At 47.3% G+C, this 15,392-nt stretch overlaps 1 protein-coding gene and 1 pseudogene across 1 annotated transcript; both read left to right on the top strand.

The window, feature by feature from the left end:
- Positions 1 to 5,830: 5,830 nt before the first annotated feature.
- LOC136454266 (wall-associated receptor kinase 2-like) lies at positions 5,831 to 6,760 on the top strand. The gene has a single exon (XM_066454746.1). The coding sequence runs from the start codon at positions 5,831 to 5,833 to the stop codon at positions 6,758 to 6,760; it is 930 nt and encodes a 309-aa protein (XP_066310843.1).
- A 2,140-nt stretch (positions 6,761 to 8,900) lies between these two features.
- Positions 8,901 to 13,968, top strand: LOC136449557 (wall-associated receptor kinase 3-like; annotated as a pseudogene).
- Positions 13,969 to 15,392: the final 1,424 nt, after the last annotated feature.

Here is a 15,392-nt window from a genome sequence, read left to right as displayed (position 1 = left end):
CTAATTTGGGATGAAGGGAGTAGATATAGACCTAGACCTTGATTATTGTGAAGTTATGTATACATGGGAGTACTACTGTACGGAAGCTGTGCAGGCAGCCATTTCCATGCTTGTTAAAAGGCATAATACTAGAACATATGGTGCGCGTTGCGCACCCTGTCATGAGATTAATTGTAGAAACAATTCATTTTAGATTTGAGAACCAAAATGATAAAAATTAATACACAAGTAAGGTTGAGTCCGATTTGCTTCAACTCCAACAGCAACAGGTCGACCACATGCGAAGACCGATCTTCCTAGCCTGGGAACAAAAGAATATACAAGCACAATATCAGGATCAAAACAACAACAACAACAACAAAAAGAAACTTTAGGCTTTACACCATGAAATGAAATACTAATATTCCAAACAGTATACACTTCAGTGTAGCGTGTATCTAAATATCAACATGCAGCAAAATGATTGGTCTCACTTCACAATAGTCTATAAGTTACCAATGGAATTCTGGATAATCATCTATTCCATAAAAAGCTACATTTTTCCAATTCCACAAATTTCTCTGTTTTTCCTAACCCCATCCTATTAAATTATTTTGGTCTGTAGACAAATTCACCAGCACCTAATGCACCATCGGTAAAAAGTCAACAAAAGGTAATCATGTGGGAGAAAATATTTCCTGTGCTCATCTGATGGGTGGAATTTGTCCCATAAGCTAGAATAACTCAACAGAAAAACGTGCAGCTCAAGAATAAGTTCAGTGATATCCGTCCCAGCATGCAGTAAGCAGAGAATATAGAGTTGTTTTTTGAGGGAAACTGGAGGGGTTTGCACCCCTACTGGACATTTTATTGAAACATAAATAGACAGGACAGGAAGGAACTAAGAAGTTCAGGAGACAAAGAAAGAACAGAGAATATAGAGTTAACATCACATGCATCATTAGCAGTTCAGACTAAATCCACCAAATGCAGTATCACAACTATGTTTACTCCTTATCAAGTATAAAGGATCCATATCACAAGCAGAATGCACAAATATGTTGTTTACTCCTTATTAAGTATAAATCACAAGCTATATTATCACTTGTTTCATAACACTGGACACAATCTTATAGGCACTCATTTCCCGTTTAGACACGTTGAAGTCCATGAAAATTGAGAGCAAGTCTCTCATCTCATCACCATTGCCAGCAAATAGGCTGCGTGAAAGGTCCCTAGTTTGGTTTTGGTAATTGAGTGACAACCTAGGTGAATTAATGTATTTAAATATGAGATACACAGGTGATTAGTCCACAAGTACATATGTGTGAGCAACTCATGCCATGATTGTGAAGATGGTTTGGATTTGTTGGCAAGGCTCACACATGTGATGAAGGAGCTCATTGCATATGAGACATGACATTGAGTCATGTGACTAAAGTGGAGAAGATCAAGACAAGACTTGGCTTGATGGACCTGTTGCAAGTGTGAAGCGCCGATGGACCGAAGCAACGGTGAAGAGCAAGTGAAGTCAAGATCGATGAACCAATACGGTCATGTGATGATATGAAGTGGATCATATCATTTGTTGATCAATGTTGGTGCATGTGTTGCATCAACATTGAAGGAGATGGAATGGAATACGCAAGGCAAAGGTATAACCTAGGGCATTTTATTTCACCGGTCATAGGTTTGTAGAGAAGTTTATGATCGGGTTTAGGATAGATAGCCGTACTATAAAGAGGGAAAATCTTTTAGTTACAACGGTTATCTAGTGCCACTGAGTGTGAGTTTCATTTGCATATGCAATGCGCTTAGTGACGTGGTGAGGTGCATGAGAAAGCCCAAGAAAAATCTTTATAAAAATGCTAACTCAAGTGCTAATTTTGGTTTAATACCTTGGAGGAGTTAGTGCCTTGAGAAAGGGTGAAAAAGGAGAAGTTTGAGACTGCCGCTGGAATTTCTTGCTCACTGGGCTTATTATTCTAGTTAGGGGTGCTCTGTTGGTTTAGCGTTATTAACTGGAATAATATCCTGCCCGAGCTGGAATTTCTAGTGCGGTAGGCACACTGTTGTGTGGTGCGTCCACGCCCAAGAAAATCCAGTCCGTCACTAGAATTTCCAGTGTGGAAGTCCTCCCGTTCTAACCGTTGGAGAAAGAGCCGTTGGGGGACGTTTGGTCCGCTCCTGCACTGGAATTCCAAGGCCGCGCTGACTGGAATTTCTAGTGCGGGTCTGAGGGCTCAGGGAGGGTGTGCATGAGGGGATAAGGCTGCCTCCTCCCCTCCTTCCTCACCTCTTCTATTCCCCATTGTTGCCATTGGAAGCTAGGGTTCATCCCTCTCCTCTCTCTCCCATGATTTGAGCTAAAATTCCTAGAGAGATTGAGTGCCCTTTGTGGTTGTGGATGAAAGATTGAAGATCCACCTCTTCCCCTTCCTCTCCCTCTCAAGATTGGTGCTAATTAAAGTGAGAGATTGAGAGCCTAGTGTGTGCATTCGGGATTTGTATTTGGTGGCACTAGGAAATCATTATGATTGGGGATTTCTTGTTACTCTTGGTGATTGACATCAACTAAACGGTTTGGAGGTTGTGGTCTCCATCGAAGCACGCGAAGAAGATTGTACGGTGCTCCGGAGAAGTGATTGTGAGGGGTATTATGCTCACCCTGTGGGAGCTACGAAGAGCAACTCTAGTAGAGCGAGACACGAAAAGCGACAAGTGGTCCGGCCGCGTCAAAGTGCTAGAGCTTGTGGTAAGCACTCCACGTGAAAGAGTGTGACTTGTGGGTCACCACTGGTAAGAGGACCGGGGGCAACCTTGGAGCTTGTCTCAACGGAGACTAGCGTGTTGGCAAGCACGTGAACCTCGGGATAAAAATCACGGTGTCATCCTTGTCTTCCTATTGGTTTGCATTCCTCTTTACACAAGCTTGTATTTACATTTCATATATTGTGCCTGTGTAGTTACCCTTATAATTAGTTAGCTTGTGTAGCTTGTTAGTTACCTTCTTGCTTGTGTAGCATAGAAGTAGCTCTCTTGCATAACTAATTTGGCTTGAGTAGCCTTGTTAGTTACATTACTTAGTTTGTGTAGCTAAGTAATTTGAGCTCTCTAATTTGGCTTGTGTAGCCTTGTTATTGAGCATTGCTACTGAGGTTAGGGGCTTTGTGCTTTTGCTCGCTAGTTTCTGTAGGAGCTCTCCCGGTTGCTTAAGGTACAAGTTGCATAGGTTTGTGTGACCTTGCTATTAGAATTGGTTAGGTGAGCTCTTGCTAGCCCGATACCTTAGTTGCTGTCGATACGGGACCCACTGGATACCCCATAATGCAGGGAGAAGATCTAGTCTAACTAGGATTTCTTTTCCTGTAAACTTAGTAGTAGTATTATTTTGTAATCCTACTAGGAATCTTATTATAAATCGACTAGGACTCTGGCCTCCTGACTATATAAAGGAGGGCGGAGTTCCTGGAGAAAAAAGGTGACACAACACAAGGCAACACTTTACAATCAATCCAACGCAAAGGCTAACGCCGACTGGACGTAGGGCTATTACTCGATCACGGTTGAGGGCCTGAACCAGGATAAATCGACTGTCTCTTGCGTTTACCGTCGAGTTCTGCATACACTGAAGCCCGAACAAACTGCCCCAGGTACCCCCGTGACAGGCTATCGGTGGTGAAACATCGACAGTTGCTTTTTAGGATCTTTTATAAGGTGCTTGAGAACATAGATAGAGGGGTATAGTCTTAGCTAGACCGATAGTTTTAATTCCGTATTTGTTTCGGTTAGCCGGTGCGTTTATTTTTTAAAAGGACTATTCACCCTCTCTAGTACGTCATCTTGACCCTACATCACGGCCATTTATTACTGATAGTAAGATTAGAATAATGGGGCTGAACAAAATATAGAAGATAATCAAGGATATCAAGCTGTTTCACCACTAATTCTTAGTGGTAATGCTTACACACAGGCGTCCGATCGTCCGGACACGCTCAGGTTGGCGTGGGCCGCAATGTTCCGAAAGACCCAACAACTTTGTCCTACGCTCGTGTTCGTGTCTCTTTATATTCGGCTGTTGTCTTCACTTAGAAAAGTCACTCTCTACTCGTCGCAGCGCGGTCCACTGCGACCACCTCACCATAACGTTCTCCACCACCCTCGCCCGACCAGCGACCTCCATCCTTCATCTCCACTGCATCCGAGCGCCGGCGACCTCCTTCCTCCCTCTCCACCGCACTCACTGACCATTGCGCGACTTCCTTCTCCATCATGCTCGCCCGACCACTTTGGTCCCTCTCCAGCGGCAGCTCGCGCCAAGAGTGGTGACCAATCGGCCTTCCTCTCTTTCTCCACCGCGCCCAATCCGCTTACTCGCTTGCGCGATCCTCACTAGGTAGGCCGTGGCCGCTGGCAACGTCGTGTTTCAAGTATTTCAGGTGTTTTAGACTAATGTTTCAAGTGTTTAATTTGGATATTATAAAAATAGATCTGGGATGTTGCATATGTTCCAATGATAATATACGCATACTGCAAGCCTATGTTTCAAGTGTTTCAGATGTATGTTTCAAGTGTTTCATCTGAATGTTGCATATGTTGCAGGTGTTTTCAGATATATGTTGCAAGTATTTCATCTAGATGTTTTAAAAGTAGATTTGGAGGAGCACATGTTACAATGGCGCCGGTGGTGTTGGCGGACAGTGGCCAGCCGCAGCCGCCTGATACTGTTGTTGGGGCGCCGTAGTGGGTCACTGTGTGGACGCATGAGGCTAGTAGGCGCCTTCGCGGCGCGCATCCACATGCCGAGGCAGGTGACTGGGACCCACGTCGGTTCCCCACGTGTGGGTACAACAGTCATCGGCCCCGTTCGCTGGTCTGAAACTTGGCTGAAACTGGCTAAAAACACTGTTTCGGCTGAATTGTTATGAGAGAAAAACACTGTTCCGGCTAGAAAAAAAAGCCGAACAAACCGAATATGGGTTAAGCTGAACATGGCCATCAGGTGAATCAGAGCGAGTGCAATGATAGGGCGGGAAGCAACATGGGGTCCACACGGTGGGGCGCACCAAAACAGGTGGGTGCAGGCTCCTTTTCGAGTGTGGCACGGTCTCCTGCCTGCATGTTAGGACGGACACGGGTGCCCGTCCAAACGTCTTGGGCTAGTGTCTCCGAATTATTATAAAGAATATAAAAGGCAGCAAGCTAATCAAATCAGGCATGCATTTGGTTAAACATAAAAAAAAGCAAATACGGTATCTCTCAACAAAGTTAGGCCGTGTTTAGTTACTCCAAACTCCTGAAAAGTGCACTATGCAAAAAGAAGATTTTCCATCACATCAAACTTACGGTACATGTATTGAGTACTAAATGTAGACGAAATCAAAAACTAATTGCACAGTTTGCTTTAACTTTGCAAGACGAATCTTTTGAGCCTAATTAGTCAATGTTTAGACAATAATTCACAAATACAAACGAAATGCTACAGTAGAGAATCTTCACTATACAAAGTTTGTCTACGCAAACTTTGCCTAACTAAACACCGCCTTAATGATGCGTGGCTCCAAAGTGCATGACTTTTATATATAGCTTGCAGATGTTTGTCCGCAGTACGTACTTGTTTCTGCACGTGGTTGGTTGAGTTGTGCTGTTTGCACTTGCAGTAGCCACGAAGTATCCTGTGCTGTGCTACTCCCGCTCGCTATTTGGTCACGTGCATCGCTAGCCAGCAAGACCAGCTTGTCAGCTAGTAGATTGCATCGCTAGCTAGGCGCGCGCGCACGCGTAGTCCTTGATGTCGCCAACAACCTCTGCGGTTGTTCTAGTACCAGCAGTGGCAGTGGCAGTGGCACTGATGGCATTGGCGCTGCAGCTCTCGGCTGCAGCCGCTGCGGCGGCGCCACCCATAGGGCTGCCCGGCTGCAACACAACCTGCGGCAACGTGAGGGTGCCGTACCCCTTCGGCATCAACCCTGGCTGCCACTGGCCCGGGCTCTACCTCAACTGCGACAGGAACCACGACCCCCCACGGCTCCTGATCGGCGACGGCACTCTCCGCGTCACCAACATCTCCCTCAAGGATACAACCGTGCGCGTGATGCGCACCGGCCCTATCATAAATGTAACCGGCGACTCCATCTCCGAGGGCTGGACGAACGCCTCGTTCGGCCGCGGCTTCACGGCGCACGGCTACCTGCTGTCGTCTGGAAACGAGCTGGTCGTCCTGGGGTGCAACGTTGTCGCGATGCTCCTCGCGGACGGCGTTGGGGTAAAAGCCCCGGGGAGCATCGGCGGCTGCGCTAGTTTATGCAGCATGGCATACGGTGGCGACATAAATAGCATCGACGTGTACGGGCCAATAAGGGGGCAGCAATGCACCGGCACCTCGGGTTGCTGCCAGTCCAGCGTCACTAGTGTTGCCAACCCACCCAGTAGAGTGCAGGCCAAGCGGCTCTACACTGGAAGCGACACCGTGGACGAGATGCAGGCGCCGTTGAACGTGTTTGTCGCGGAGACGGGGTGGATCCAGCAGCTGACCAGCCTCCACGACGTCCAGGAGGTTCCTTTTCTCCTCGGGTGGAGCGTCACGCAGGGCGTGCGGCCACGCCCGCAAAGAATCGACGACGACCTTACGCGGTGCGATGACGACGTCCGCGGCAAGCTGTGCAAGAGCGGACACAGTTATTGCTGGACCGGCTACCAAGCTCCAGGCTATACGTGCGAATGCGAGCATGGTTACGACGGCAACCCTTACCTCGCCGGCCCCGGTGGGTGCCAAGGTTAGTTGGTCCAGGTCTACTCATTACTCAAGTTAGTTTATTACTCGGATCCTAGTTTAGTTGTTGTACGTGCGCATGAATTACTACATAGCAAGAGTGAATTCCTCTCATCATATATTAATTAGTTATTTGTGACAAACGGAAGTATATAGTACTTGGTTGATACCAATGGCGGATGCACGGTGCGGGATAAGGGGGGCTAAAACAATGGAGATGTTGATTTGCATGAAGATTTAATGGTGAAATTAAGCTTTTGCTACAGTGATTAGGCTTGAAATCAAGAAATTAGGGGGGCTGGAGCCCCCCCAGCCCCCCCTTTGGATCCGCCGCTGGTTGATACGAATAGTGAGTATATATTTGCTCCGTTCGCTGATCTAAAACTTGGCTGAAACTGGCTGAAAACACTGTTCCGGTTGAATTGTTTTGAGAGAAAAACACTATTTCGGCTGAAAAAAGAAGCCGAATATAGGGTAAGCCGAATAGGACCATTATTGAAGAAAAAAATATACAACTAGTTTCATATGGAGTTTGCTAATTATCTGTTGGTGGATTTTTTAGTTATAAATCTGTTAGTTTTTTATACGTTTGATTGTGTTTTAGTATTTGTGCTACAACTGTCTACCTAGTCAAATTTATTAAAAAAATGATAGATTTGAAAATAAAAATCCATCGACGGATAACTAGGCACTCCCGTTTCATATTTCAGAAAGCTATAAAAACATATGCAGGCTTCTGTAGTGTTCTGTACTTGGGCTATAAATTAGGTATCGTATAGGCTCTGTTCGACTTATACATAAGCCGATTGATAAGTCGACTGAAACTATTTTATTGTCCAGAGAAAAATAATATAGATTCTAACTGATAAGTCGGCTGATAAGTTTAAACGAGCATTAAATTTTTGCCATCCTTACCAGGCCAGTTGACAACTTTAGTTTAGCGATTACACATTTGTCATATGAAGAGTTCTCGGTGCATTATTTTTTTGTCATTTTTTGCGACGCAGCATGGACTAGGCATGTGAAATGACCGTATTGCCCTGTCTCCATATCCCCTCGCACGGGCCCACTTGTCAGGTCCATCCCAAACCTCTAGCCGGGCCCTTCTCTCCCTCTCGGCCTTTCCTCCTTCCATCCATGGCAGCTGCTCCGGCAGTGGATAGTGGAGAACCAGGGGACGACGGAGGTGGCAGCGGCTCCGGCGGTGCTCGGATCAGGCGCAAGTCAAGGTGCGGGCGCAGAAGAGGGGGCATGGTCGAGATCCCGACGACGACGGCCTCGGCTCGTGCGGCTGCCGCAATCATCGGCTGCACCAGCTGCACGCGGCATTGGAAGCGGGGGCAAGAGCACCCAGCGCCGCCGACGCTACCGGCGAGGGTGATGACTCGACGCGGCGGAAGGGCAGGTGTCCGGGTCTGGGCCCGGCGTCCGTGACCGTGACACCTCCGATGCCTCAAAGCTTTGCCATTTCGGCAAGTGACGACTCAACGCGTTGGAAGCGCAGGTGTGCGGGTCCGGCCCCGGCGTCCATGACCGTGACACCTCCGATGAGTCAAACCTTTGCCATTTCGGCAGCGCCACCGCAGGGAATGGGAATGACGCCATGTGGGACATCGTTTGATGGAGCCTGGGGCGACAACGAGATCTCCATGCCGCCCAGGATCTGCAGCCTGGCCCAAGCTCTACAGCTCTGCAGCCAGGACGACGCCACGCGGAGCACGAACCTGGTGGACGAGCTCCACGCGCATGGCGAGCTCCCGCTGTGCTTCCTTCGCCGCTGCCTGCGCGTGTGCCCGCTCGGCCGCCCCAAGATCCGGCGGTGCCCAGTACTGCCCAGGCTGTGCCTCTTGCAGTGACGCGATGCCAGCGAGCGCTCTACGCGGGCGGTGCGCTGGGCCGGCCCCGCGAACCCCGGCCACATGCGCGCCTGCCCCGCCGCGCCCGTGCCGCCGCCGCCGCCGCCGTGCTGTGCCGGTCATGCGCACGCCCACCCTGCCACGCCCCTGCTCCTGCCGCCGCGCTGGGCCGGCCCCGCAAGCCCCAGCTACGCGCACGCGCCCTGTGCCAGGCCGGCTTCTTGGTCACCATGGAAAGAAGGTGCGAGCGGGAGGTAGAAGATGACAGGCGGGGTCCACGTGGAAGTGAGGCAGCGAGAGGGAGGAGATGGGCTAAAAGAGATCAAGCAAGGGCACAAGGGTCATTTCCGACGGCCTGTACACGCAAGCGAGATGAGCTGGCTTGCCACATCGCCCATAGTGGTAAATATATAGCACCGTCTGCTGTTTGTGTGGTAAATACACGATTGCCAAACTAGAGAGGACAACTGGAGGAGTGTCTCTGGCAGCAAGGATGGTAAAAATTTAAATTTCACTCGCGGAGGAGCGAACAGGCATCACTTCGTTACATTCTGTCAAAATTATACAACGAGTCATATTTCACAGCACTAAAAATTAATTGAGTTATAGGAGAAACCAATTAACGAAGACTAGTTTAAAAAGTGAAGCCAAAAACATATTCATGGAACGATCGAGTAGCTCTAAATTCCTAGTCCTTCCATCCACAAGTAGCTATCTTTAAGATTGTTTTAAGTTCGAATATTTTTATCCTTGACCACCAATCTCAGAATCTTGGAGCAAAGAATCTCTAGCACATCTTCTGAATCAATGGACGGAAGCCTCTGTTTAACCCCTTTAATTTTCTTTGTTTTTTTTTCTCGAGACTTCTTGGCCTTGATCGGTTGATGTCCAAAACTTAGAGAAACCAAAATTTTAGCAGCCATTTAGAATTTGCTAACATCTCACAATTAACATGTCAAATTTATGATAAATATTCTTGTCAAATCTCTGGTACGGCATATTGTTTTCGTAGGTAACCAAGCAGGCCTGTATCAACATCCTTTCACCCCGCGTCACCCCCTATGGGCGGACCTTGCGCCGCCGCCCAGCCACCCTTCCTCAGCCCTATTCCTTCCGCGCCGCCGCCAGAGCCGGCCACCGGAGGTGTGTTCGACGGCGAGGACGATGGCGGTGAGGCTATTTTTTTCCCCAGGTGTTTGCTGGTGGCACTTTCCCTGGTGTTCGCTGCCGGCGTCCTGTGGATGGTGCTTGCGTCGTCAGGTCATCATCAGCTATTTCGGCGTGGCTCCGGCCGGTTCTGGCTGGCACCTGCCCGGATCTTTGTGTCCCTGGCAGGGTTGGCCTGATTTGGTTGGGGTCTGGGCCGGCTTTGCTCAGAGCCGGTGCCGTCCGCGCGGGAAGGCCGGATTCGGGGCTCACGAATCCGGATCCGCTTGAGGGTGGCGCCTGAGCATTGCGGACGGCGGGGCGACGGGTTTCTCTTGGTGCCGGTGCCGGTGTGCTGCGAGGTCGGCTACGACGTTCGGAGGTGGTTCAACATTCGACAGTGGTGGAGGCTCTTTCGGCTCTGGCGGGCGGATACACTATTTCCCCGGCCGGATCTGTGAGGGGCAGCACGGAGGCCGCGCGGGCGGTGTGCCGGCGCCTTGCTTGCGAGCTATAGGCGCGGCAGCGCAGCACCAAGCGAGGCGTGCGGGCGTTAGCCAGCAGCATGCGGTCGCGGATGGTGTGCACGATGGCCGGTGAGGCTTGGCATGTTGACTTGGACCTGGATGGTGTGGTGTGGCGTTGGAGGCCAGATCTTCGTGTTGGTGGCTGGATCTTGTAAGAAGCCGGACAAGCATGGTGATGCTGCTTGCTCCTACAGGCGGTGCTATTTATCTGGCGGTGAGGCCGAGCAGCTGCCCGTCATCTTCATGGTCTCCATTAGGTGCTTCGTGTCCTGCTCTTGCACTCGGTCAAATTCTCCTCTTTCAAAAGAAAAGACTTTGTGTATCCTTTGATTTATAATATTAATATATAATCAGTAGGCCGCAACTCATGTTATTCAAGATCTCTAAAACTTTGTTTCGCTATGAATCTACTAACATCATTTTTATGTTGCCAATTTTTGTTTGTTACTAGTCATATTATTGGAAGTTAAAAAGGTTTGACATAGAAGTTGCATTGGTTTGGAGTTATATATTTTTAGTTAATTGTTTGCATAAGAGCTGTGGTGGGTAATTTATCTTCATCTATACGGACACCTTGCAAAATTGTTCTCTAACTAGAAGTGTACTAGTATTTAGGCTTTGAGAGTGATCGTGTAGGATTTTTTCCGTTATCCAAACACAAAGCTAGGATAATAAACAGATTTCCCTCCGCCATGCATGCAGATATCGATGAGTGCAAGCTCCCAAGGGATGAGATTGAATGCTTCGGCGACTGTATCAACACGATCAGCTCAATGGAATGCCGGTGCCCGCATGGAACTTTTGGCAATCCCGGCACAAGTGGTGGCTGTGTCAAGATTAAATCCACTAGAGGTCAGTACACCCCTGTACGTACGTCCTGTGGCGCACTAGCTTATTCTTGGACGCAAATAATAAAGCTCAGATCAATCAAATGTTGCTGCAGTAAGACTAGTAATTAATTTCATAATATATTTGCAGCAGATGATGCGCTACAGTCGCCTACTGTGGCTCCGGTGCCGTTAGGGCTGCACCCCAACTGCAAGACCAGCTGTGGTGACGTGAGAGTTCCGTACCCCTTCGGCATCGGCCCTGGTTGCTCCTTGCCAGGTTTCAACCTGACCTGCAACACAAGCTATTACCCCCCGCGGCTGCTTCTCGACAGCAACAGCACCCTTGAGGTCGTCAACATCTACTTGGCCGACTCCACGGTGCACGTCATCCATCACGCCGGGATCTTTAGTAATCCCACCAACCTCAAAGACAACGAGACAATAGTTTTCTATGACATCCCTCACATCGGCGAGCCATATACGCTGTCGGCCACGAACGAGTTCATCTTCTCCGGGTGCAACGTGCAAGCCACCCTGTATGGCGAGTCCGACAGCATCATCAGCAGTTGCAACTCCACCTGCAGCTCCAGCCGCAACTACATCCTGTATAAAGATGGATATGCTGGGCCACTGGTCCAAATGAACACCAACGGCGGATACTACTGCTCCGGCCGAGGTGATGGCTGCTGCCATGCGCCCATCGCTGCAGGCAGCAGCACGCCAAAGAGAATGGAGTTTAAACTTCTCGAGCATGATCCCCTTGAGCAGCACGCCCATGGCTTGGAGGCAGTCACCTTCATCTCAGAGGACGGGTTGACTAATCAGTGGGGCATGATCTTAAACAGAACTGATCTGTCGATTTTCACGACCAATTACATGTCATTTCCCCTTGTTCTACGGTGGGCAGTTAAGCAAGGCTTCACAGCGCTGCCCGGCAACTCGTCGGGACAGTGCGCCGGGGACATAACTAGCAGCATTTGCAAGAGCAAGGATAGTTTTTGCCGGCAAGAGAACGAAGGCTTTACGTGTCATTGCAACACCGGATACCAGGGCAACCCTTACATCGCCGACGGATGCAAAGGTCACTACTCACTACTGATTTTACTGTGTACTCCTTAAGCACACATGCACACTCTCTTTCTATTTCACTATGTTTGTTTAAGGAATATGTTTCTCGATGTTTGCATTGCTCATTATATTGGGGGATTTCAATTATATTGTTACTAATTGTTCATTCTGGTCTCGGCTAATGGCTACAGATGTCGACGAGTGCAGCAGCAACACAGCAAAGCGGTGCTTCGGCGTCTGCCACAATTTGCCTGGAACATTCAACAAGTGCCAGTGCCCGCTAGGAACATTTGGCAACCCGCACAAGCGCAACGGCTGCTTCAGTTTATCCACTATTTTGTCTGTCAGTGGCACGGTGCTCCTACTTTTGGTTCTGGGCATAATGGTAGTACCCCATAAGATTGAAGAGCACAGGATGAAAGTATTGAAACAAAAGTATTTCAAGCAAAACCGTGGGCAATTGTTGCAACAGTTGATGTCGCAAAAGGCAGACATTGCAGAAAGGATGATCATACCAATGGAGGAGCTTGCAAAGGCGACAAACAACTTCGACAAAACTCGTGAACTTGGTGGTGGAGGGCATGGTACAGTTTACAAAGGGATCTTATCGGACCTACATATCGTAGCCATCAAGAAGTCAAAGATTACAGTCCAGAAAGAAATAGACGAGTTCATAAATGAGGTAGCAATCCTCTCACAAGTCAATCACAAGAATATTGTCAAACTCTTTGGATGTTGCCTGGAGACTGAGGTGCCATTGTTGGTTTATGAGTTTATTTCCAATGGAACTCTTTGTCACCATCTCCATGTTGAAGGTCCAGGGTCACTATCATGGGGTAAGAGATTAAGGATTGCAACTGAAATAGCTTCTTCTCTTGCCTATATTCACACGGCAGTTTCGATCCCAATAATCCATAGAGACATCAAGTCCAGTAACATACTTCTTGATGATAAAATGACATCGAAGATATCAGACTTTGGAGCTTCAAGGTACATTCCTATTGACAAAACTGGGTTGACAACAAGAGTCCAGGGAACAATAGGTTACTTGGATCCTATGTACTTTCAGACCGGCCGACTCACGGAGAAAAGTGATGTCTATAGTTTTGGTGTAATTCTGGTGGAGCTACTCACTAGGAAGAAGCCATTTTCATATCTATCCACCGAAGGTGATGGCCTTGTTTCTCATTTTCTTGACCTACATGCCGAGGGAAATCTTGTCCAGATAATGGATCCACATGTTACAGAGGAGGGAGGCGAAGAAGTCCAGCGTCCTGCATAAACTTCAGAGGTGAAGAACGACCAACAATGCGACAAGTGGAGCATACCCTAGAGGGGCTTTGGGGTTCCAAGAAGTACAAGAGAGAAGATACGGTAGCAGCAGAATTCGAGGATGATAGCATTGTGACTAATTGTCCGTCATCAGCTAAAGGAGGACAAAGTTTTAAAGAATCAAGCAGAAGATATAGTTTGGAGCAGGAGATGATGATGTCGGCGAGGTACCCTCGGTAGCATTGCGTGCTCTGTCCCTCATGCATTAGCACAAAAGATTATTCAACATCTAGCAGTAATTGTATTGGCGATGATGATAATGTGAACTGGGGTCCTCTGTTTCTTACCATTGCTTTTGTTTTGTTGGCATAATTCAATTGTACCCTATTTGCAAAAAGAAAATCAATTGTGCCCTTTCAGTAAAAAAAATACATACCAACTCATAGTTGGTAGATTTTCTTTTGTCTTTGTTGTCGGACAGCGGGATATTTTCCGTGGAAAATGATGCGGAAAGTATGCATTGTTGGTCAAGGTTGCAGGATGTGTCGTTGGTGAGGTTTGTTAAATGAAATCTGGTTCTCCATGCTTTCCTTTCACTTGTTTATTCCTATGTCTTCGCTACGTTTTGGAAAGCTAACCAAACACAGTGTGTACTATACTACACTCCTTACTTTTTTTGAAAGCTAACCAAACGCAGCACGCTAATCCTTAAAATATATAAAGGTATCTTGCTAATTAGGCTAATATAATGGCCTAATGCCCAAATATATAAAAGGCGCACAAGGTAACTTTCAATAAAGTGAAAGATGTCCGGCTCCGGTATACTTTGGATCGTACTACCTCGTCCTGCAAAGAATGTAGCTATGGGTTACGTGCCACGAAAATTAGTTCATGTTTAACCAAGTTTTTAATGAATAATATTCACAGTTATATCTTTAAATTAATTTATTATGAAAATACATTTCGTAATTAATCTGATGATATTTATTTGGTATCGTAAATATGGATACTTTTTTATCTATAATTGGTCAAACTTTTCATACTAAAACGTTACACTATGTTAGAATTGCATTCTTCTATTCGCTTTGCTGAAAAGTCAGGCTGAAAAGTATTGTTCACTGATTTGTTGTGAGAGAAAAACGTTATACCATAGCTGATAAGCCGTGCTGATAAGTGCACACACTTGTTTTTTAGCGTGTTTGGTGAGTTGTGTTGGTTGCAGTGGCCACAAAGTACCCTGCGACGATTCACTCTCTTGTCACGTCCTTCGAATGCAACTCCTGAATTATAGTTTAGATTCCTAAAATTGGAGACTTCAGGGGACATATGTGAATAGAGAGCTCAACGGTAAACTCTAGCAGTCAATGACAAGATTAGAGAGAGGAAGTTGATTGACTAGGGTTGTGCAAATGCTTGAAAATTTTTCAGGGGATGCAAAGTAGTTCAGTCTTGGTCTCTGCGGTTCACCAAGCCAGTGATATCCTAGAGCTAGGACTGACAGCATGCATATATCCATGGCAACATATAATCAGCAGCTGAAAGTGAACCATTTATTTTGCAGTCTTTTACAAAACAAACAAAATCCTATCCAAGCAGGCCTTTCATCGAAATTAAATAGAGAAAGAGGAATAAGCTTGATGTACAGTCGTGCAGATATGCAATGTGCGTAGGAGTTAGGACACATCATGGCTCAAGTTTTTTAATGGAACTGAAATTGCAAGTCTGAAGTTCAGCAAAAAGAACTGAAATGGTTCACAGTTGTACAAACAAAAGCGCAGTCAACAGCCACAGCAACGACAGAGTTTATGTGAACACATGGAGCCTGTTTGAATCTGAGCAAGTCAGCATTGGCATTTCTTCAGACACGCACAGCACATGTATCTGAAAGTGAATTATTTACTCTGCCGACTTTTACAGAACAAACCAAACCCTATCCTATCAC

This window comes from Miscanthus floridulus, chromosome 5 (genome assembly GCF_019320115.1).
Source record: "Miscanthus floridulus cultivar M001 chromosome 5, ASM1932011v1, whole genome shotgun sequence".
NCBI classification, from domain to species: Eukaryota; Viridiplantae; Streptophyta; class Magnoliopsida; order Poales; family Poaceae; genus Miscanthus; species Miscanthus floridulus.
This window is presented reverse-complemented; position numbering and strand designations above follow the sequence as displayed.

Excerpts from the sequence above, each read along its gene's own strand:
- LOC136454266 (XM_066454746.1), top strand. The coding sequence starts at position 5,831 with ATGGCATTGGCGCTGCAGCTCTCGGCTGCAGCCGCTGCGGCGGCGCCA.